General features: G+C 37.2%; 1 protein-coding gene across 1 annotated transcript in view; it reads right to left on the reverse strand.

The window, feature by feature from the left end:
• Nucleotides 1–24,511, reverse strand: part of MAN1A1 (mannosidase alpha class 1A member 1) — a 143,193-nt gene that overhangs the window by 82,533 nt on the left and 36,149 nt on the right. The window contains exons 2-4 of the mRNA XM_048297920.1: nucleotides 23,943–24,039; nucleotides 13,654–13,769; nucleotides 3,187–3,267 (exon numbers count right to left, since the gene is read on the reverse strand). Coding sequence (XP_048153877.1) covers nucleotides 3,187–3,267; nucleotides 13,654–13,769; nucleotides 23,943–24,039 — 294 coding nt within the window. The remainder of the gene's footprint in view (nucleotides 1–3,186; nucleotides 3,268–13,653; nucleotides 13,770–23,942; nucleotides 24,040–24,511) is intronic.

The raw sequence follows: 24,511 nt of genomic DNA on the forward strand, positions 1-24,511 counted from the left end.
AAATGATCAAGAAAGTTTGAAAAAAAACCCAAACCTGTCCCAGTCCTATGGGATAAATCTATCATATTAGTCTCCCAGAGATACTTTAATGCAAACAAAAAAAAATTCAATACTAGCACTGCTTTCAAGAAGGCAGGCTTATTTTTAATAATCATTTACAGCCACTTGACTTATGGAAAAAATACCAAGGAATGATATTCACATGCAATATTATTATTAGGGACTTAAAAATCCAAAAGAAACCAAAAAACAACCAACAAAAAAAAAAGAGCAGCACTTAAGCAGTTACTCCTCTTAAAATCAAGTTTTCTGGTATTTGTAGCTGTTTTACAAATGAAATTGATATTTGACTGAAACTTTCTGGCTTGGGTTTAGACAGTTACCAAAATGAAAAGAAAAAAAAAAAAAAAAGCATATGACATTTCTAGCACTTTCAGGTATTTCACATTAATTCTAGTAAGGTAGAAACTGCAGGAATTTTAATAGAAAGCTTCTCATAGCTCTCTTTGCAAGTGAGCAGCACATAGTTATCAAGAGGTAAGGTATTCAATTTTTTTCATTTTTAGAATGATTCACATTGGTGACTTTATCTAAATGAACTATTATGTGAGCAGGATGTTTTAGGAACTACTCAGTATGACAGCATATTCTTTAATCGTGATTAGTTAGACTTACAAATGATTATGGAACACACAATGTGTTGCAGCTTTGGATCATTACCCATGGAAATGTAATTCAGAAGTACAAACAATAATTATTTCCATCACTCCTTCTACTGAAACATAGCCTTCTTTAATTAGACTATTGATAAGTAAGCACAGCAAATATAAGATTTTTTAATAGTTAACCTGATAAAGAATTAATCGAGCTTTTAAATAAGGAAGTTTAATCCTCCAAGCAGTGTGCATAAAGATTGTGCCACCTTTTTAGTAATGCCCACTAATGTAATGGACTAACAGATTATTAAAGATATATTTTCTACAGTGGCAGCCAGCCTCTGGGGCCCTTAGCCCTTTCCACACCTCTCAGCAGCAGCAGCAGCAGGGAAAGTACAGACCCACATAACACAAGAAAACCTCATCCTGCTGCATCCCACTGTTTCCATAGGCAGAGGTTGGCTATTGCCTCAGCATATTGGATTTAGGAGACAAATCATGAAGTTTCCCTAAATCTGATTAAGGCAGAGCATGCTGAATTGCACTCCCTAAGCCACCGGGGCCATTGTTTAGGGACATGATTCTTGGAGAGCAGATGTCTAACAGAGAGTGTAAGAAGCAGTGGCAAGCATAGATGATGTCCTTCCTGGCCTGCAAGAGCTTGGCACCCTCCTTAATAATACACCTCTTCTCTGTGTGTAAGTGTCCATTTTACTTTCATTACTGAATCCGTCAATTTTAGAATGGGCACTAGCATCCATTATCACCAATATTCCACTGCAAAGAGTTCCACTTAATTATCTGTTGTGTGGAACACTTTCTTTTGCTTCAGATGTCTCCTCATTTCATTTGTGCAAGAGTTTTACTGGAACACGAGTGGTGCTTTCAATCTAGCTGAAGAGATAGTGGTAAAACTGCCTCTCTGAGGATGAAGGAATGGTTGAGAAGCAATGACTCGGTGTTATTTAGGTGAAACTATACACACTGATTGAAAGTGAGACTGCACATTAACAGACACAGGACATAAACCATCAACATACATATGGAATCACCAGCACTGATGACAAATGGTTCAGGCATTTGTTGGCAGACAAACTGCCACTTGATGTAAAGGCCCATGAGCATTCATCTACCAGCTCGCTGTCTGCCAAGAAATATCCTCTGCTTCTGTCAGAACTGGTTAATTAAAGTGTACCAATAGGTTATGCTGAAAAACTCCACACCTGTTCGCCAAGTAGATCTCCAGTGAAAAGAGATGAAATAAAAGTAAAACAACATTTAGCAAAGACCAAGAAGCCAGGTCCCAAGCACCTCTCTGTTTTTTTCATTACTGTTGTCCAATAGCATTTTCCTCCCCAAAAATTACAAGACAATTAAAATACTAAAACCTTTGTATTTTAAGACATTAATGTCTCTTCAATACCATCTACACTTAGCACAGGACCATGGGAAATAAGCAGGTAAGTCTAGTTAAGACATAAATGTGTGGGCATACAGGCTGAGAATGTGTCAGAGGAACACTGTCTCCTTACAACTGCTTTGTCAGGTACATGACCCAACAGCACCTGCTAAGACAGCTTTAACATAATGAAAAATTTTAACAAAAATCATAATGCACAGCCATAGAATTTAAGTAATTTAAACTGACAGGTTCAAAACAGAGCTCTACCTAGTATTTGGGAAATTTATTTATGAAAAAAATTAATTTCCTTGGTTTGTGGAGTTTCCACCAGTAATTGCTTTGGATTTAAGGAATGATAAATTCAATTTACGGTTGAAGAGTATTAACTTGTGTAATCCTGTAATAAAATACTACTATAATCTAGAAACAGAAACAAGAATTTAAACTAGTAAGATTAAAGACTTTTCAAGTACCAAGCTAAAACTTTAAAATATCGCAATGTGTGTAACTAAAAATGGTACCTGTGACTCTTTTGGCCTTCTCCAAAAATATTACAGAAGTAATTGCATTTAGACAAAGATCTAAGACAAGACTGCATCTTTGTTCTCTACAGAAAGCATGACAGGTAATAGAGATTAATGGGTTATTAATGCTTTAAAGACATTCACAAGTATAGGTTTACAGTTGTCTTTTCATTCTTAACATGTCTTTTCCATGTGAGTTGAAGGTTCAGGTAGACAAACAGAAGCAAGAGTTTAAACGAGTTCAAGGATATACTTGAAACACATTTGGGAAGCAGGAAGCTGATGCACCAAATCTACCACTACCATACAGGAGGAACTCTATAATTCTATAATAACTCTAGCATGAAGCCCAGTAAGATGTACTGGGTGTGGTTCCAACTCAGGTAAAAAAACCCAAATATCATTTAACACTTAAATGAAATAATAGCTTTAGGACTTATACAAAGCAACAGAAGCAAGAAGACCCATTGGACTGGTCTCCGCTGTACAAGCCATTTTCAAAGTTTTAAGCAGGTTTAATTAGGATAAATAAAATTCTTAAACTTAAATTTAATGTCTTATCTAGATGACGATATGTCAGATAAACCATGTGCAAATATCTTACTTCCTCTCCTGAAAGATAGTACGCTGAAAGCAGTCCACCGACGAAACGAATGTTCACTTCAAATATGGAAATTTCAGCATTCTGTTGAAACAAACATAGATTTATTTCTATAGAGGTTTGTTTGGTTTGTTTTTATTTATATATATATACACACACACACATACAGGTATTAACGCACAACAGCTGTAAATAGCAAAGCACAGAAGAAGTTGGGAAGGCCAACATAAGAATTTAAAGCATTTCTTTCTCTTCCTCACTTTAATAAAATATCCTCTCCATTATCCTCACCCTGGTCAACTTTTCATCTCTTCTGTTTGGATACAGGGCTTTCTCTAAATCCACATATGTAAGTACTTTCTTGCAAATGATTTAGCATTTGCCCAAAAAGTGGTCTTGAATCACTACCTCCCCTCACGCAATCTCAGACAGATCAGAATTGATCAGAATGTCCTATCAAATGTTTTCTACTTCAGTCTAAATGCAGCTTATTGCAAAAAATAAGGTAACATTAGAATAAGTTAATTACTCATTCTGCTCATGACAAAAATGCAATCATTATGTGTATTCACAAGGAAGCAGATAATCTTTCACTATTACAGTGACAGCCCGTCCCAAGCTGGTGCAGATAAATCTTTTACCAATGATAAAGACTAGGTCCAGGTGGTATCTATCCCAAAACTCGAAGTACATTCTTCCCTGCCTTTTGAAATTCAGGCATAAATGAGGAATCTGAGTCTCACATGGTTTTGTTCTTTATTAAGTCAATTCCAATTTTACCCCAACACATAGCATTTAGTCCACTTGAGGCATTCAGTTAAAAAGCTGATCTAGTGAAGTTTCTTAATTTTTACATTTTTATGTAATACTACCTTTTATATTTTTGTATTTCTGCAGAAAAATGGTAACAATCAGTATCCCGAAATTTTGGGCACATACATAAGGAGTTTGACTTTCACATGTTCTGGGTTGCTCTTGCTTCTACTGAGTCACTTTTTCATTTTATATTTGCTGAAGTACACTACAGCTATATTTAATATAAATCAATGCATGGTGGAGTTGATGGATTTTCTTCTGAAAGACTTGCAGGCTTTTTTCGTTCAGCCAGGTTTTGTGCTTTTCCAGCTAAAACATTCAGATGTCAGTTTACATAGGAGGGAAGAAGTTGCTCCCTGTTTTCTATGGATTTTGAATTGTAGTAAACTGGCTTTAGAGAAAAAACAAACAGACCAGCACTAGGCTACTTATTAGAAATACTACCTCATGCTTTTCAGTTTGCAAAGTGCTCTGATTAAGAAAAGGTATCTAGACACATTGCAGAATTGGTGCATTTTTTGTAAATTTTAAAGTTACAGGCTTCAAAACACTCTCAGACTTGCTACAGTGCTAGTTGGTTTACATTGAGGAATTTAACTTTTCTCCTTTAACATGTATTCAGCACTTCCCCCTCTAAAAAAGAGGAGATTATTTTGCTCAGAATTACTCTGATCAATATCTAATTCATATAGTATATATGTGTGTGCCTGTATAGTTTTTTAACACATGTGAGCACAATTCAAAGGGGCTGACAAAGTAAAGCCATCACACACATCTGTCTCTTGAAAACTCAGATTGGCATCATGGGTTAAGACTGCAAAGTAATCTTGATGTCTTGCAGTATCCAGAACATAACACTTTCTCAAGTTTATTTTGAGTATTCTAGAAATCTGCAGTTTCTCCCTGTCACTGCTCTCCCCCACTGGTCCTCTTATTCTTTCTAAAAGAAACAACGAAGTTTAATTTCTGCAGCTTAATTTCTGTTTCCAAAGATTTCTTTTTTTCTTCAGAATCTGGTATTTCTCTTCCCAAGTGTTCAATCATTGTCGCACTGAATGCAGCTAATAAGGCAAATGGAAACAGGTATTTACCTCAACTTTAATATTGCTGTACATGCTTTTTTATTATGCCATGATCCACGTTAAACATGGGGAGGTGGATATAAAAAAATTTAAATCCTCTAGAATGCTGAACTAACCAGAGGCTGCATCTGTTTGCCTGCTAAGCAGGCTACAGGTGCAGGAACACTACAGTACCTGTATATTAAATACAGAAGTCTACCTTAAAATCCAACATATAAGACAACTAGTAGAGAACTGATTTGACTAAAGAAAGGCTGATCTGACCTGTTCCTGACTGAAGAAAGGATGATTAAGTGAGTGAAAGGGGCAGCTTCTCTTCCCTAGCTTGATTGAGCTAGCTATTCATAGGAAACTCCTATGAATAGTATGAGAATATGAATATGTGAACCTTCTTCAAAAGTTCTTTCCCTTTCATTCCTGAGCCTCAGCACATGTCCAGTACTTTTCTTTGATGTGGGAATGTTGAAGCCATAAAGAGGTAGGTGTCAGGTGAGGAAATGTGTTAATCAGATATCCCAGACACTTGTGTTTCCTTTGAGAACTGAATTAAATTACTTTTTGATTTTCCATTGCTCGAAGTAAATTGAGTGGCGTATGACTTGAATATTTCATCTCCAGAACCTCACATTTTGCCTTTCTGGATTTAATATGACCACTTAACTCACAAAGCCATTGCTATCTTTCAAGAAGTGCAGAGGCTCTCTCAGGAAGGCTCAGTATGTGTGCACTGACATCTGCTTCTGGAAATCAGTTACAGACAAGAAGACTACTCGGAAGCAATGTGAGTAACAGTTTTACTGTTGAGCCACAAGGATTAATTGTAATACTGAACATGTGTTGAAGGGGTGATCGTTCAGGACATTTCTTGAAGGCAACCATTGTTCTAATGCTTTCAATTTCCCAACAGGTCACTTGAACCTCTTAACCTTCATTTGAAATCCTTGCCTCTTACCAAGATCTCAATGCAAGCCACTGAAGCAGACAAACACCGTGACAGACATTTCATTAATGGTAGATTTGAAAGCTGTATGCCTAATACATAGTTACTCTTAAACTTGTACCAGGTTAGTATTATTCTCAGCACACAAATAACAGTAATGGGCAAAACAAAGTTTTATAATTTTATGTAAAAAAACATCTCTATATGGGAAGTTTGTGTGAAGAAGTAGTCTGTTAAGAAAAATGAACTTGTCCTAAAAGTAGAAGATTTCTGCTACACGAACTTCACCCTTCTTTCTGTTCTGATTTTTAAAATTTGTGTATGACACATTGAAGATGCCACACCCTGATCATTACTCTCCTTTTCATATTTTAAATCATCCACATACAGTTTGCACAAATAAGTCTGTATATTTCTACTCAGCAGTCAAATCCTAAGTAAGCAGAATTTTTTTTTATTTTGCTCTCTGTTCAAGCTGTACATAAATACCTTATGATCCATTGAACAGCACCAAAAAATACCAGAAAAACTTTCATCTGAACTTCCAAAAATGTCTACTTCGCCATCTGTAGAGGTGAGAATTATTATTTATTTCAAATTTACCCTTCTCCTTCAAATAGGCATTGTATCATTTACATAGCAAGTCTGAGAAGTGGTTGAATTAATTTCATTATATCTAATAGAAATCCTGTAAGGCAAAGTGACTGTATGTGTATATTTCAAAACAACTATGATGTTCCTTTTTTAAGGTACCAAGTGTAAAAGATGGCTCTGAACACCTGGATATATACAATTTCTAATTTTATGATCTTTACTGTAGTACCTGAAATAGTACCCCAGTTAGTACCCCAAATACTGTTTATGAGAATATCTGAAACACCTTTATTAGTACACATCTGTGCTAACATCTAAACATCAGTTTGATCTGATATTTGCAGGCCTCCCTTTTAGAAATAATTCCGAAAGTCTGTAGATACTTGGAAAAGTGTTATGTGTATTGGGAACAACATGTTTTTGTTTTAATTCCAGGGCTTTTATGTTAATTGCTGAATGTGAGTAATTAGGTCTTTCACTTTATATTTATTCAGTAATTTATCATTCACTATTTGAACCATAAATGGAATAGTCCAAGTACTATACAAGATTCAGAGGAATTGTGACTTCTGCTCACTGTACTTGTGAAAAAATAGAAAACAAAAAGCAACATATTAATCCAATATGTGGTGCAAGAGAAAAGCTGTGACAGGTTTCAGGAATTTCATCTGGTTTCCTTGATTAGCTTCTAAAGATGAAATTAAAGACATACAACATCCTTTACATTGCTGGCTAGACACATAACACCAAAGTAATGTTAAAATTGCTTTTTAAGCAGTACTAAAACCATAGCTCAGAAACACTCAAGATGCTAGAGAACATTGCAGATATACTGGAAAACCTATTACCCTAACGCCTTTTAAAGAAAGGGAGAGTGACAATGCCTTAGCAAGACCCATCTTCAAAAAGCAACAAATATAACCAAATAGGGAGGGGGCAGGCAGAATAAAGAATAAATATAAGACTTATATGAGTTAGCCTGTATCACTCTGCATTTCTATTTTATTTACAAACCTATGACAGGGCCAATCTGATCTCAGCTGCATCTCACCACTCGACTTCCCTCAACCTTCCATAAACCAGAGGATTAAGACTACAACTGGTAAACTACTGCGGCTTCAAACAGCTGTTATTGAATTTAATATTGAAAGCACTGTTCAGACAAGAAACTACAGTCAGCTGAGCTCTCCTGGAGGCCTTTCCCTACTGAACCCCTCCAGCTTCCCAAAAATCAGTATTCATATACTTCTGGATCATTTCCTTAATGCATCTCGTTCCTGATAATCTTCCTCTCCACAATTCACAGACAAAGGCCAAAACAATTTCCATCTATATTTTCCCATGGCAAGTCATCCTCGCTGATTAACACAACATTTGAAATACAACACTATTTTATTTATCCAGTGTCAGGTTCCACCTGGCACTCACCAGCAGCACTGGTAACATGTTCTGCCATTCAAAATTCAACTGGAGAAAGTACTGTGAGCTCTTTACACAGATGAATGTATTCCCAATAATCAAGTCACCCTAACTGATACTTGATAAAGAGCTTACTCTCTCAGTTTTTATAAAGATAACAAAAAATAATGCCACAAATCCTATCAAATAATTTGTTTCAGTTTTCTCTATCACAAAGATTCCTTCCCTTTGGTTCTCCTGTTCTTGTATCATCAAGAGTGTATAGAACTTCAGTCACCTCATCTGCATTTCCATCTATTGCTCCTATGTACCAAGAATATAGAGGCTCCCCCCACGCACACACACCATGGCAAGCAGCCCATATCCTGCAGTTTAATAAGGAGACACCAGGGACCCTATATTGAACAATGCTGAATAACGTACATAATTCTACACTAAAAAGTGGACACAAAGGGCCCACATTTCCTGTGAAATGAGATGAACTTGCAATTATTATTACTATTAAATAATAACGTTCCCCTGTTGAAGCACAAAGGTTGGGAACAGCAACAAATCCTAGCATTTTCAAGCAGCCCAGGAAGTATGATAGAGCCATGGATAGTACTACAGTAGCTTACTTTCGACTATTGTAATTAAACAAGATTTTCATTACTTGCCATTGTGGGCAAAAAGTTTCATTCATATTCCACAAATGAAGCTTACTGACAAGTTTGCTAAAATATTCAGTTCCCAAAGACATGGAAAACAATCTTAGCAACCTTTTTATCACAAGTGTCAAAGGCTGGTTATTGCATAACGTTATTTAACCTTGCTGAAGTCCCCACATGGTAAACTGCAAGATCTTCAACAGGCACAAAAATAAAGTGCTACTGAAGGCATTAATGAACTCTAGCAGCAAAAGAACTGCATTTAGTAATGAATTTGCAGGACGTCCTTTTAGCCCATCAAAATAGGTTCTTACACATAATCAAAACAAAATCAAGTCACTTTGAAGTCTGGCATTTAGAATGTACTAATAAGTTATGTGGCAAACTAGTAATCAAATAGTCCCACAAACTAAAGAACCATTTTCAGCTGCTGGCTTTCTTAAGATTTTTCTCCAACCCATTATACGTTTACTCACACCTCCCACGACTTTTTTTTTTTTTGTTTTAATGGGAAAGTTGTTCCAAATCGTTGTGTTAGGAAACTTTCTGATTTTCTCACTTGAAGAGGAAAAAATATGAAGAATAAAGAGCCAAAAAACCATAATGTTCCAAGTGAGAACATTAGATTGTGGACCGCTAAATACAATTACAAGTCAATCATAATTCCTACAGTTTGAGAGTCATAGGAGTTAGATTTGAAATTGCTGAAGTTTGAAATAAGCAAACTGAAGTCTGAAAGTCTGTCCTGTTACTGACTGCTACACCACAGACAGAGCTGAGCCAATGATAAATGCTGGAAGCCTTATTAATTACAGCTGCAAATAATATTTGCTACTCTGGGATCTTGGGAAGGGGGTATGTTAGTCTATACATGACAGCAGAGAAAAAACATAACTTCAAGTTTCTCTGCTTTTTCCAGTTCTCTTCCCAAATAGTAGAAGTATCACTCACAAAACTTCTACATTGCATGAAGCTACTGACAAAACATCTTTAAAGGATACTCAGATTTGGTGAGCTAAGCACAAAGATGAATATCAGAACTGGTAAGTTAGCCTTCAAGCTTCCAAACTGGCTTATAAAATCAGATACAGTGACTGACTGACCTCTGAAACAGCTTTGCTTAAGAGCATTGGTAGGACACAAGACCGCAGGTACACTCACCTTCTTACTCATTCCCTTCTCTTTATGCAGTTCCTCAACTCATTAGTACCTGTCTTCAGGAGCAAATAATGACATGCTCTTCATACTTTCCCAGTTTCCCTCTTATCCCATCAAGTGCGTGGATTTCTGCTCCATATCTCATTCCCATTCTGATCCTGTCTGGCTACACTTACATCAGACAGCTGATCAGTGGGTCAGGATATGAACTCAGGCCCTGTTCAATGTACAATTTGACTGTTAGCACCTTCTGGTCTTGGTGTGAGCCCCTGTTGTTCCAGTCAATGTCCAGACATGCCTTAGGACACCATGAAGGCCAAAGAATGCTCCCAGTAGGCAATAGGAGCAAGACTGCCCTTTTGCAGGGAAGGAGTTTAGCCGGGCTGAAGAAGAGGGGGATGGATCACTTGGTCATTCATCCTAAACATACTGGGGTGTGTCTGGGCAGAGAAGCAAAGCACCATCAATTCCAATACTTAACAACTCCCAAACTTTCACTGCTGAGCTATGTGGCTCAGCTCCTGCATCACTACTCCCCTATACCTGATCCCTTCATTTGCCTCATTAAGATCACGTTTCCCCTCTCTCTTCCCAAGCATGTATTCAGTGTGATTTGGCTCTTGCACTGCAGAGACCGATAGCTTTTTCCTCCCTAGTGTGAAGCAGAAGTGGGGTGATGGTACAGAAACTCTTTCAGAAAGCTGTCTGTGTGTGTGCAGCTCCTGAAACAAATAATAAAAAATAAGAGCAGAGAAGCAGGCAGCAGTGCATAGTTGTAGCTAGGAAACAGCCAAGCTCCCTAAAGATCCCATGAAAGACTGGTTCCCTTTTCCTCCCTTGTAACCTGCTGATACACAGCCCAGCCCAGCTGTTGCAGCCGTGGGTTGTGCACTGTGAAGGGGCGTGTGGGCAACAGCATGTGTGGGGAGGTCAGACCAAAGCCTCGGCTATATTAATTAGAAGAGCATGAAGAGAGATGAAGTGACTTAACAGAGTACAGAGCACATATCCATGGTGCAAAGACCATGGATTTAGCCACTGCAAATGCCAGCTCTTTCCAAAGGTACAAGTAAGTCTACATCTCTTAAAATATTGACAGAATCAGAAAATGCAACTTAATTCCTGAAGGAATGGCTCAGTTTAGCTGAAACTTCAGCAAGGTTTCAAATACAAAAAATGTCAGCATTGCAACGTGGATATCTCAGTTATAAAATCACAGGGCTACCAGCTACAGCTGTAATGAACACAGCCTGTGTTATACTCTAAAAGGGGAAGCATCTAAACATATCCACTGACAAGCTCGCTAAAATGCACAAGTTTGCCAAGAAAGGTGCTGCTGACTTAACTAGAATTTTCCTTCAAAATCAAAATCTATCTTTGGAAAAGTAAAGAAGAGCAACCCTGACATCTAATTCATTGAACTGTGGGACTGCATGAAGAGATGCTGCCATTTCCCGTTAAGTCATCTTTACTCCATAAATCCTTTCATGTGGATGAACTAGTGCCTGCTTTACAAAGTGACATTAGGAACCTTTTATGATCAGGTGTTGAGAATGGTGTGAGTGCTGGCCAAATAGTTTGATGAGTATCTTCTAGAGTTTGTAAAATTTTCCTATACCTAGCTGCATTGACATAGAACATAAGGAGAAAAGATTCTGCTACAGAATACAGTCACAGCTATTTTTGTAAAGAACATCTTAAAGAAAATTGAAAATTTGAAAGACATTGTTCTAAGAATAAATGGAGAGAAAAACTAATTCTATTTGTGCAAATAAACGCCAAATATGCTGATTAGGCAGTTGCTGCCCAGGAAATGACCAGAAACATCAAACACAAGTTTATACTACTCATAAGAAATAACTCATAAGGATATGTCAGTGTGTCAGTTATTCTTAATAAATCACTTTCATGGGACAAAGGTTTCTGAAACAGGAGCAAGTAATAGTGTACATAAACATAACATTATTGCAGAAAACATCATGTAAAGCCTGCTACATGATAAACGCTTAAACACAAAAGAGAACTGCTGTTCTTTAAACTGTAATACAAATACAAAACAGCATTTGAATGTAAAACCTATACTTAAAGTGGAAAACTAAACAAAAGTGCAAGTTGAGTAGCTTTCAACAACCCTGCCATTAAACAAATGGACATTCATTATTAAATTTGGTGTTGCAGTTATTTATTTTAATTTCCTTGTTCCAGTTTGGGAAAATCCATCTACCTGCTGCTGATGCCAATGTAAAATTCGATTACATATGATTATGAAGTATTATGAAAATAATTTTGTGAGGTGTTGAACTCCAGGCTGCTATTTACAGAAATATCAGTAACAATATACTGTTACTGCCACAGGTCAGCGTTATCTGTAAACTAGCCTTGGTAAATCTGATCGACTGCTGCATTGATCAACTGATGGAATACAAAATTTCTGACATTTTCTTAGCTTATAAGCATTAGTGAGAAAAAAATAGGTGCATTAAAAAGAAGAAATGTAGGCAATACCATGTATAAGTTTCCAGTATCAGATATAGCAAGATTTATGTAAACCCAAAGATTTTCGTGTTAATAATGTAAATCACTCTACAATACTTTACAACACTCCTCCAAGCAGAGCTCAGATCATCCTTTTAAGTGGAGCGGGTTATTTTCTGTTGTTTTATCCTTGTTTTTTAAACATCTTGATAATACCAAGCTAATAAGACAGGAATTTAGTATTATGAAAACACCTGTAGGAAAAAAATCCTTATGCACAAAATGAAGTTAGTATTCATTCAGGCTTCTGACACTATGCAGAAGCACTGTTTAATATGCTCTATTTACATTGTAAATGTAAATATAAATGCATACTAAATTACTGCTTATATAAACTATGTAATATCCACTCATTAACTCCTTCTTGAAAGGATAATTAATTCTCAAGCATGGAAGAGAACCTAATTAAACGTGACTTTTGCATAACTTATTAGAAAGAGTACTTTGTTTTCAGAAAGTGTTTCTAACATTAAGCATGTCAACTACAAGAGCTTTTAAGTGCTCAGTGTACTGTGCCTACTTTACTACACTGTTCAGAGGTGCTTCATCAGCTCTCCATACCCAACAATCAATCCTCTGGCCCAAAAACAAAAAGAAAAAAAAAAAAAAAAAGAAAAAAAGACCAAACCCAGGACTTCTCAATTTAATTGAAGAGGTTCCTGCCAGTTCAGGGCCTTTCCAGAATAAAAGCTTCAGTAATGAACTTTTCCCCCAACTGCATATTTGCCACTTAATAGGGTGATTTGTGCATGCACTTGAGAATGATGTGACCTGATGCTCCGTAAGACTAAAGCAATTCAGCTGTGCCAATAGTTCAGCCTAACTCGTGATATTCAACTTTACTGGAATAGCCAAAGAACCTAAGTAGTATGTATGGCATGTACCTTTCTCTAAACACAAGTAAAACTTGTGGAAGATTTCACAAAGGGGAAGTGTAAAGGGTTTACATAATGAAAAAGTTAATACTTGAAGGGTCCCAGTTCTTCTATCCAGAAAAGCTGAAAAGGCTGTTTTTTACTTTATAATGGCAAATACTCTATTTCCTTTTCCCTTCCTTCAGTCCAGCTTAATGCCTTCCATCTACCTAAATCTCTCTGATTGAAAAAGAGCATATAAGCAGAGCAGTAAATTTCCTCCTTTCCAGCTTCCTGCCTTGTTTTATCTATCAATGATCTAAATTCTTTAGCCTTGCATCATGCTTGTAATACTAGAACCCCGTCCTCAGTTGGCCTCTGGAGACTAAACAGAGCATTAAATGTTAATCAGCAACACTCCTTACCACATTGAAATCCAAGTTTTTTTCAACCCACTCCTTGGCTTCTTTGAACTCCTCTTTCATTTCCATGATATAGAGAGTATCAAGGGCATCCACGATTGTTGCTCCTTGTATGTTACCTGAAATACATGAAAAGCCAGTGATTTACTTTCCAACAGAAGACTCTTCCATTAGATCTAATTAATTTAAATTAATTTTAATTTCAAAATCCAATTACAATTAATCCAATTAAAAACTGGGTGCATAAGCATTCAAGTGGTAACTAGTAATTCACAGCCTTTACTTTGATTCCCATGCCACAACCCAGCATCATAACATTTAAGTATTTCTTCCAGTAATGAACTTTTGAAGAGCTGTTCTGATGCACTGTATTTTCAGCCATAATTTTGCATTTTAAACCACTGATAAAACAGTTCACTGTAAAATGACATAAAACGCAGTAAATCTCAGTAACTGAGAAATTCCTGTTTCTTCCAGTTTGGAATGAAAACCATCAGTTGCTTTTTTGTTTCTATACTCAGTAATATACATAAAGCTTTAAGAAGCTGGGATGTACTGATCCCATTTCAGTTAGGAAAGCCCTTTAAGAAGTACAGTCTGTAGAAAACAATTTTTCTGATACTGTGCACCACCGTGTAACCTGCACAAGACAGCACTGGGGGAGGCAAAGGCAAACCTGCACACATGGGGTTGTCAGCTCAGGAGGTGCTTGCAAGGCACTGGTTTTTAGAGCAAATTCTGGTGGTCTGCAGAAGCAGCACCCTTCTACCTCTGTTATAGAGATAAGTAAGAGCTAGCCTTGACCTAACACTGCAAGGTGAAATATCATCAGTATGTTCGCTTTTGAATGGATTAAATGTTCATCACTCTGTACCGAAAGGTTAATGTGGAGAGTGGAGTTCAAGAAAACACAGTCACTCAAAATACTTTCCCATGCTTACTTCAAATTTACCTTGACCTTTTCAAAACACCACTTTTGTCTAGGAAAAGTTTCAATTCCTATTTACTGAATAATGTCAAAAATTCAATTTTTACCACGCTACTAAAATTTGTGTTTCCAAACTCGGCTCCCACAGTTTTCATAATGAATGGAAAAACACTGTTATATTTTAGAGAAGACTCTGATACAGAAGTAAACATTTAGAATTACAAAATAATTTAGGTTGCAATCAACAGAGAAAGTCATTCAATCCAATCCCTGTCTCCCTCAGAAGGGCTAATGAGTCAGGTGAATAGCTGACTACTCATTCAGGAATTGATTGCACCAGGGGAATAACAAGACAGTAGCTACAATTAATTAAAGAACTTGATTATCATCTTGTCTCTGAAATACCTGACAAAAAGTAAATTTTATTTTATAAAGTTATCAAATATCAGAACTCAATTTTTCATATTTAAGAAAGAAATCTACTGTATCAGTCAATTCTTGTGTTCACTGCCATCATGGGTTTCCGCTTCCACATGAAACACAGAGGTGATTGGAGAGCTCTACATAGCAGGATTGACACCACTGTCTTAAATTAAGCTTCCAGGTAGAAAATAATTTTCCATTTTCACCATCTTAAACAAAATAATATTTTAGGTTATTACAACAATTACTTAGTACATTTTACAGAATCAGATGCTTTCTCTATTTTAGCAGTTGCTTATACCACCCATTTTTGGAATGTCACTTTCCTACTCTGAAGGAAGTAATCTCTAAATTTCCCCCCAGATATTCCACTAATAAAACTGCAGCATACTTTGGTAAAAACAACATCATATCCTCCCAGAGCTTATTTGGAACTTGGCTGTCTTTCTCTAATATTAAAGGAAAAGTATTCCTTTAAACTTGGCTAAGCAACTTACATTTTTCCTGAGTTTATGAGAAAGGCAGAGTGGAAAACTGCTGGAGGACATCTGCTCAAGAACACTATTGCAAAAGCTCTGGAGATGTCTGGTAACTCCATACAACAAAAGCAGTTCCTAGTGAACCTTTACAACTGAGCTCTACTTACAGAAAAATCATCTATGACCTGATTTGCTTCAGTGGATTGTCATAGGCTCACCATGCAAAGACATTCTTTGTGATAATCCTCTTGTAATACAACTAACACCACCACTAAACAGTTGAGCTTTCAATTTTAAGGATTAGTACTTGAGCTGCAACTCACTACTAAGTCAGAAGAAAACAGAGAAAATACAGAGAAACCTTATTGAGGAATCGCCCTTGGAGTCACGTACTATGATTTTTTTTCCTGAGTCTGGCCTATGGGGTCTGCTTAAAGCACAGACTTCTCCTTGTAGACAGACAGAAAAAAATGCTAGAATCTCAAGTAGATCTTAATTTACTTGAAATAACTTTTGCTATTATTCTGAAGGCTCCAGAAAACAGAATAAAACAATTAATGTGACAATTAGTCAAGTTTGTCTCAAACAGCTGTACTTCAAAGTTCTTGATAAAAGACAAAAGAACAGAGAAAGACTCAGTTTAGAGGTCAGAATAACAACTTGTTGTTGGGGTTTTAGTTTAGTCTTAGGTTTTCCTGTTAAAGGAATTTTCTCCCATATGCATGTTGCTAGGGGACAAATAGCTGTACTTAAGAAAGACAAAAAGGGGAGTGGGGCGGGCCTGGCTACTCTTTTGTCTACACCTGGGTGTGGGGACAGTTCGCTCTGAGCGTCCGGAGAGAGAAGCTGCAGAGAAAGGAGCTGCTGCTTCTTTCTTTTTGGCCGTTCTTTCTTCCTGCTGGAAGCAACGCCGGGACCCCAAAAGCCGCTTTCCCTGCCCTGCTGGAGACCGAGCTGTGGCTGCCCTGCTCCGCTGCTGCTTCGAGTTTTCGCTACGCTGTAGCCCTGCTCGCCCTGCCTGCCTGGGCCTCCGTGGTTTTTTCCCATCTGGATACATCTCGTCTGCCACCCGGGATTTGCCGTTCGTCCCTGCCATTCCAGCCTGCTGTTCCTGAGAGCCCGGGATCAGCTGCCCAGGGGTTTGTGAAGCCTTTGTTCCATCCTTCCCGGGATCCCAGGGCACCAGAGCCGCGGGTTTCCCGAGCTCGCTCCGGAGCGCCCCCTGCAGCCGCGGGGGAACCATCGCACCTGCCCTGCTCACCGGGAGCCGCCAGCGCCCCTGCCGGCTGCGAGCGGAACTGCACCCGAGGGGAAAGGGCCCGACAGCCGAGAAGGCTGGGACTGGGTTTGTGATTGCTGTTACTGCCAGAGTTGTTGTTGTTTTGTTTGACTGGTTATATACATATATATATATATATAGTAAAGAACTGTTATTCCTATTTCCCACATCTTCGCCTAAAGGCTCTTGATTTCAAAATATAATAACTTGGAGGGAAAAGGGGTTATATCTGCCACTTCAAGGGGGGCCTCTGCCTTCCTTAGCAGACACCTGTCTTTCAAAACCTAGACACTTGTGAACAACTGCAGTTTACACTAAGTCAGCCAACAGGATAACTTAAACTTGAGAGTAGTATGGAAATTGTGACACTGAACAGTTCATTAATAACCAGTCAGACAGTGGGGGGGGGGGGGTGGGGGGGGGGAAGGAAGGCAAAGAAATTAAAAGAACATTTCTTATTATGGGATAAGACCAAACATTTCACAAGCCTATATAAGCTATGCTTCTCAAAGCACAGCACATAAATTATTAAATACAGTTATCATTCTTGTTCATTCCTACATGACATTCCCAAGGAATTACACAGTAGTCATGGTCTACAAGAAGCAAAGACGATTGCCAGGCAATTACAGTACACACTCATGACACAGAATATTTGGACAAGAGAACTGTTTTCTTATACACCTACAGTACTGCTATAAATCTGACTAACAGTGAGCACTGTGTTACAAAGAGTGCCAGAAAAGTTGCAGTCACCATGGTAGAGTTTCATAGTTGCCCTAGGCAGGAGGAAGACATCACAAAAAATACTTGGAGCAAATTCATACACCTCAGGTAAATATAGATATATTTTGCAGATAATTAAAAAAAAAAAAAAAAATATATATATATATACTCAAGAGAAAATTAACTTGAAACTCATAAATCATAAGCTCAAAGGGAGTAATTTTGATGATAAAAGAGATAAGCAGATGTACAAGCCTACCAAAATGAAGAATTATTAGTCTCTACCAAAACCTCCAGAGCAAGTACTAATCTATGCTCCATTTTACTTCTGTTGTTAACCCTTTACTTTTCTCTCTCGTCTTTACTCACGGCATCATTTACTCCACGGGATTAATAGAGAACACATAAAATAGCCTACTATTAACTGAAAAGAATGCAAAAGAAATCAGTCAACATGAAATTTCCAGTAGACTATCTACATCTACAGAGCTTCCTTTCCAGTTCAACACTTAAAATCTTAAGCAATGATCTGGAAGAAAACAAAAAAGAACATACTGCTAATAAGATTTGTGGACTATTAACCACAATGGCTTATTACCCATCATTTCAGAATAGTATGATATAAAGCACAGGCAGCCTGTATCTCCTCTGTGTAATGCACAGTTGGCCCATTTAAACCGCATGCTTTTTAATATCTAACAATGCCAATGGATGTGCACACAAATAAAAGGAAAAGAGATTACATTAGAGAATGGAGTAGCATCTCGGGGCTGGGCAGCAAGAGCAGAATGAGAAGAGTGATCAGAGGATGAATAACTCTGTATGAGTTTCCAGGATGCCACTGCAGGGAGAACTGCTGTGGATGTGAATGACAACCTTATTAGCACAGCTCTGTGACTGAGCTTATGTGGCCATATGGTTTAAGAACCACAACTGGCTTACAGCCAAACCCTTTGCAGTGTGTGCCAAAATAAGTTCTCACTTCTCTAGCCCAGGCTTTTAGACATGGCTTATATGCTGGCCAGAACAGTCCGAAATAGGATACTTCAGAATCAATGCTTGTTGGTGCACTTAATAGTTTTTACAATTTCCCCCCATCCCTTGCATACCAAGCTTGGCATTTGAGAATACATATAGGTTTGACTAAAGTAACATTCTGATTTGAGCTGTAGGTTTCTTGGAGCATTGCTTCAAAAGCTGACTCATGTCTTAGAACAGTGTTTTCCTTTATTTAAAGTTCACTGAAAAGGTTCCTATCCAATATCATTAGCAATTTAAAGTGTCAAGAGTGATTAATTATTAAAGTGTGCTATGCCAAAACATGAAACTCTTGACTCAAGTACTGGCAAACCCTCAGCAATATTAATACTTTTAATTTCAGTGACTATTAGCACCTGTGCTAAGAGTGGGGAAAGAAAAATTAATTCAATTTTTAACAAATCTAGCTTTTTGTATGTGTAACATGAAACAATATAGTGATATTTCTAGAATGTTCTTCTAAATCTCCAGTATTTTATACATCTGTGCATTTTACAGCCAGCACTGGTGTCTTTTAATTTGATAAAGCTCAAATAATTTTTCCTTCATTTCTTATCTCTGTGCTTCCTGTGGAAGCCTTTGGCATCCACCACACTTCTGGCACCCGTGCAGCTCAGCTACATGTTTTGTTATGAACCACCTTCTTTTGTTTGAACATGCTGCCTAGTAATTTGCTATCTCCACCCCCTCCTTACAAAGGATATCACTCCCCACAAGGAACAATAAATCCTTGTGCATCCCATCCATGCCACTTTTTATGGACCTCCATATATTTTTCTGGGAAGTTGCCAACCTTTACTACTCACTATGAGCTCAAGTCTGCCCGTTCTGTATTAACTCAGAATTGTATGTCCCATTTCACCAAGTGCTAGTTTAAATTAGGAACATTTGCTATTTCTAAGCGCAATTATTGCCTTTTGGGGAATCCTTCTGGGTTTGTGGAACTGTTTGCAGTTTGCCATTGTCAAAGCTACCCCCCCCCCCCCCCCCCCCCCCAGGTAACTTATTTGGACTGCCAAACTTCACTCTAGTAATTTGATTTTTCAGCATTGGGATGAGTAATTTGAGAGTGTGGCCTCAGCAGAAACGGATTCCTGTGAGAGGCCAGTAATAAGCCTGAAAAATGTTTTTTTGAAATCTGAAAAGACAATAGACTTGTCTTTGTTGTGCAACGTGACCTCCTTTCACAAATGCTGTGTTGAGTCATTCATCCACATATCTGTTATGTCATTCTTTACACAAGTTAATTTAGTTGAGACAGATGTCAGGCTTACTTCCAAAATTAAAACCACATTCCAAAATACAAAATTTTAAGGAATACAGCAGGAAGAGTGAAGACAAACTGGGGTGGGGGCAAGATTTTGAATCCTCTCAATTTGAATTAATATATTGTTTAAATACATGCACAATTAGTTGTCTAGGCTATATTAATAAACTTAAGAGTTTAAAAATACAGATTGCTATACACTGCCAACACGGTTTTGAATATAAATTTTGGCAGGCTTTAAAAATATTCATACACCTCAACACTCCATAAAAGAAATGACAAAAACCAGTTTAAAGTGGGAGGAGCAGGATCTTACTAAATTATAGTACTTTGGGGTTTGCAGATTGTGAATATTTATTAAATGCCTCCCTTTTCGCCTCCAGAAAAGGTCCTTTTTCACTTGCAGAGATTAATTATACTATGCTCACAAGTTACAATATCAAACTGGCAATACTGCACATGAAACACGGTTTCAGATAATTAAAAAAGCCCTTTAGTGACAGTCACTTAAGTGCAGAAAACACTTCTAGAAAGAGTTCTCTGCTAGTGCAGCAACCCTCATTAGTTTTTAAATTAGTTCAGAAGGCTTAGAGAGGAATAGCTCCTGGGTTGAGGGATTGGTGGTGGAGTGCTATGATAAAAAAATGGCAAAATTGTCATTTTGTCACATTCACAATAGGAAGGTAGATTAATAAATCTCTGCTTCAGCAAACATTGTTAACAGTAACCTGAAACATAAAGGTTAAAGTATTAAAAACTAACAGCACTTACTCAGGGCCTACTTTCTACTAGGAATAGTCAAAGAACCAGTACTCATAGAAGAAGTCATACCAGGAGATATGCCCTGTTTTTCTAATGGACAGACATGGTGCAAACAGATGCTGAGCTATTCCAATTTATTTGGTTAATTTAGAACAGTTGTACACTTCATGGAATTAAACTAAAAAGAATATTTCTGTCTTTTCAAATAGTTGCTACAACATGGTCAAACCTAACATGGCAAATACAAAGGAAACAAAAACATAGCATGGATGTGCTGAAAAGACATTGCCAATGGTCAGAGGTACATATGTGGCACTGGCTTCAAGGAGAAATGTTTCAGTTCCCGTATGTTTCAGTGTTGCTCTAAAAGTATATTATTATTAATGTGCACATGTGAGAGAAAGCAACTTCTGCTCGTAACACGAACATATCTACAGTCTGCCAGTCTAAAGACTTTCTCAACTTATTACAAACACTCTTCCACACACATGGCCCGCAGAATGCCAGCAAGATCAAGGCAGCTCCTTGACTTTACAATTTGTTTTCACAGCCTGAATTTAGGACCAAAAAAAAAGTTATTTCCAAGTTCAGCAAGAAGTCCTCAGCTACAGAATAGCTCTACTACTATTAATCTGTACAAGGTGCTAAAGCAGGGTTCTTTTCCTTCCTCCAAAATTAGAACCACCAGTTGTCCCTATCCTTTCTCCCATCAACACGCCACTGGCCACCTTCCTCTTCCCCTAGCCTAGGTATAGTGTTAGTATTTCATGATAATATTTCCTAAGCCACATCTATGTGTAATTACACCTCTTAAAAGCCATCTTATTTTTGTACTTCTGCGAAACACATCATGACAGTTATGACTTGCCTTCAAGACACAACAGTCATTATAATCTACCTACAAAATGGAGATAGAAAGGAGCCATGCATTTATACTTTCAAAAATAAGCTTAAAAGCAGTATCATTTGAAAACAACCCTCCCCTTCCATGTCAGGAGAGCTATACTGTAACTTATACAATATAAAGCATCCCACAGCACTGGAATCTGCTGTTCCTCACAGTGAGATACTAAAAGTCTTTATCCCATAACTGCCACTCCCAGTATATGCAAAGCAACCTAAGTGCAGCAATTAATTCAAGGGAGGAGAAGTGTTTAAAATCAAACAGTGCCTAATGAAATGTGCTACATTTTACTGATACTAAGACAATCCGAAACTTGCATTTTCGAAAAATTGAGACCTGGTAGCAAGAAGAAAAGATAATCTTGGCAAATTGGAGATAGTTATGATGGATGACAGTGAACTGAAGATCTTACTTGATTTCTGAAGGTTGGGAGGAAATTCACAGGACACAGAGCTGAAGGTAACCTATTCTCCACTAATACAATTCAGAATTACCTTAAAGTAGTCAACCATTCACAACCTTTTCTTCTTTTTTTAAACAAGAAACAAGGAAGATAAGGAAACTTGTCTGTCTTTTCATGAAGAAAAGAAACCCAAGACACAAACAGATCACCCTTTTCCCTTTTATTGTCTTATGAAAAAGGAGGCATTTGTTGAATTCAAACATGAAGGTACAGATCAGATCTAATCATCTGAGGACACTTACAGAAACAAGGTTTTGTTTGTAAAGAACAAAAGGAAATTATGGATTCGGGCAAGGGTAACTTATGAGACAGACCTGCTTGCAGATACGCTGCTCTTTGGTATTCTGGAAAGCAGTTCAGCAGAAAGAGACCTAATGCTTATTTTGATTTGCACCAAGATCAATAAGATTGAAGACAATTCTAAGGAAAACATCTCAGCAATAAGATCTTATACTAGATGACCACGAGGAGGAACTGATCTGCATTTAGACTGACTCTGGCTCTTACTCCTTTAAATGCAGTTTTATTTTTCAATTCAACACTTGTCCTGTTTCACACAGAATTGTGCCTGAAGTGATTTAAACTTATGCAACATCCACAGAACTCCTGCTTAAGAATTTCACAAGTCAATACTTCTACAGCTTTTTCTGCAAATCCATGCAATATTATTACAAACTCAAACCTTAGTAATTTTTATACCACTTCTGATTTCAAATGAAACTACATTAAGTATTTTAATTTTCAAGAAATTATATGCCTTTTTGTTGTATTGCAAGAAAACAGAATTCCATTAAACAGTTCCTCAAATATACTAAATTGCACAACTATCATTCTCCTGAAGACATTTTTAGAGAAGAGAAAGAAATAGAAACATGACTTAAGCTTGAAGTTAACTTAAACTACTCTGGTTTCAAGAACTCAGAGTCCAATAACTAATTAGATAATAATTACTTATTAACATTTTTGATGTTACCTCGGGGTAGACAAGCAGTGCAGCAAGATCAATGTAGATGTTGTATTTTCCAAATTATTTTTGTAATCACAACTGCTGTCTCTAAGCAACCTCCAAATATAGTTGGGGATTTGATAAGTGCTCTATTTAGGCTGTTTTAGGAAATGTTTCCACTTCAAACTATCTTTTGCAAGCATCCAACAAAGTTCCTGTTAAAATCAAAATAATGTATTGATTTTGTCTCAGCTATAGAAATTAGTCGATTTTTCAGCTTTCTGTTTGGAAAACAAGCTATTTGAATAGAAAAAAATGATGTCAAACAGTTTAATTCTTCATTTTTCCGCAAAACTGAAGATAATGGCAGTTCATAGGACTGTTTTCTTAGGCTTCCTCAGAATGCTGTTTCTCTTCAGCTACTATTTATCCAGCTGTAAGCCCCACTTGGACACTGAGAAAGTCTTGCCTCATTACACTGCATTTCTACAGTGTGCCTCTCCTACTAGAACCTTTCAATCCCATGTTTGTTCTGCACTCATAACAACTTGGGCTATATTTAGCATCTTCTGTACAACATTTAGAGGTGTGAACAGTTATATTAATGAAAGAGAAAGCCTGATAAGGGAGTCTGATACAGATCAACACATTTTTATAAGAAATGGAAACAAACAGCTTCAGCTACCTTCATGACTGTAGAGAGTATTGTTTGTTCCTTGGACAGGATTTCTCCTCTTCTCTCCCCCCTCCCCCTTAGTTCCCTGCTTATTTAATGTGGCATCAATGATTTCTATAGTAAAAGTTTAAGACAGGAGAGTATTTAATGCAACAAAACTATATTTTTATCATGCAGCAATGCCATGCTCCATTTATTCTCATTCAGACACTAATCTATAAAAGTCACAGAAAGCACCTTCATTTACTGTTACTTTTTATACATAACAGAAGCAAGAAACATCACGCTGCATGACAGGGAGCAGAAAGGAAACATGTTTATATCCTTATCACCTATAAGCTTTTCAGCTGATTTACTGTTTTATGCTAACGTCACTAAGCACAAAAATACACTCTACTCACCAAATAAATTGCTTGAATGTCCTTGCTTAGATATGGGTTTCAGTTCATTTAATCCCCATGCGTAACGCTTATAATTATCCCAGGCATGCTTCATCATCTGTAGGGAAATGAAAGCAGGATTATAATGTTGATTTAGGAAGAAGCCACAGAAAATACCAACTTGAGAATATTCTCAATATTAAACATATTAATTCAATTGTTAACCAAAATCCTGTTGCATGCATTGAAACTATGAAATATTCAATAAAGAATAACAGTGGCACTGTTTTCAGGTGGCAGTGGGATGGTTGCTGTAATAGTTACTGTTTCTCTCCACTTCTACTCTTATCTGCAAATTTATGGCCAAGACACACTCAAAAATGATTAATTTTTAGGAAGGGAATTCATTGTGTCATATATCAATTCAATTAAGATTTTATTTCCCTTAAGCATATACCTCTGAAACTGAGAGAAGTAACAGTTTTAAAGAAGGTTTTTCCCCTAGAACAAGATTCTTTAAGGTGAAAATAAAGCTCACAGTTGTTTTCAGATTCTGGCAGAGACTTGCTTGCATAAAATTAACTGGTTCA

The sequence above is a fragment of the Corvus hawaiiensis genome, chromosome 3, assembly GCF_020740725.1.
Source record: "Corvus hawaiiensis isolate bCorHaw1 chromosome 3, bCorHaw1.pri.cur, whole genome shotgun sequence".
NCBI lineage: Eukaryota > Metazoa > Chordata > Aves > Passeriformes > Corvidae > Corvus > Corvus hawaiiensis.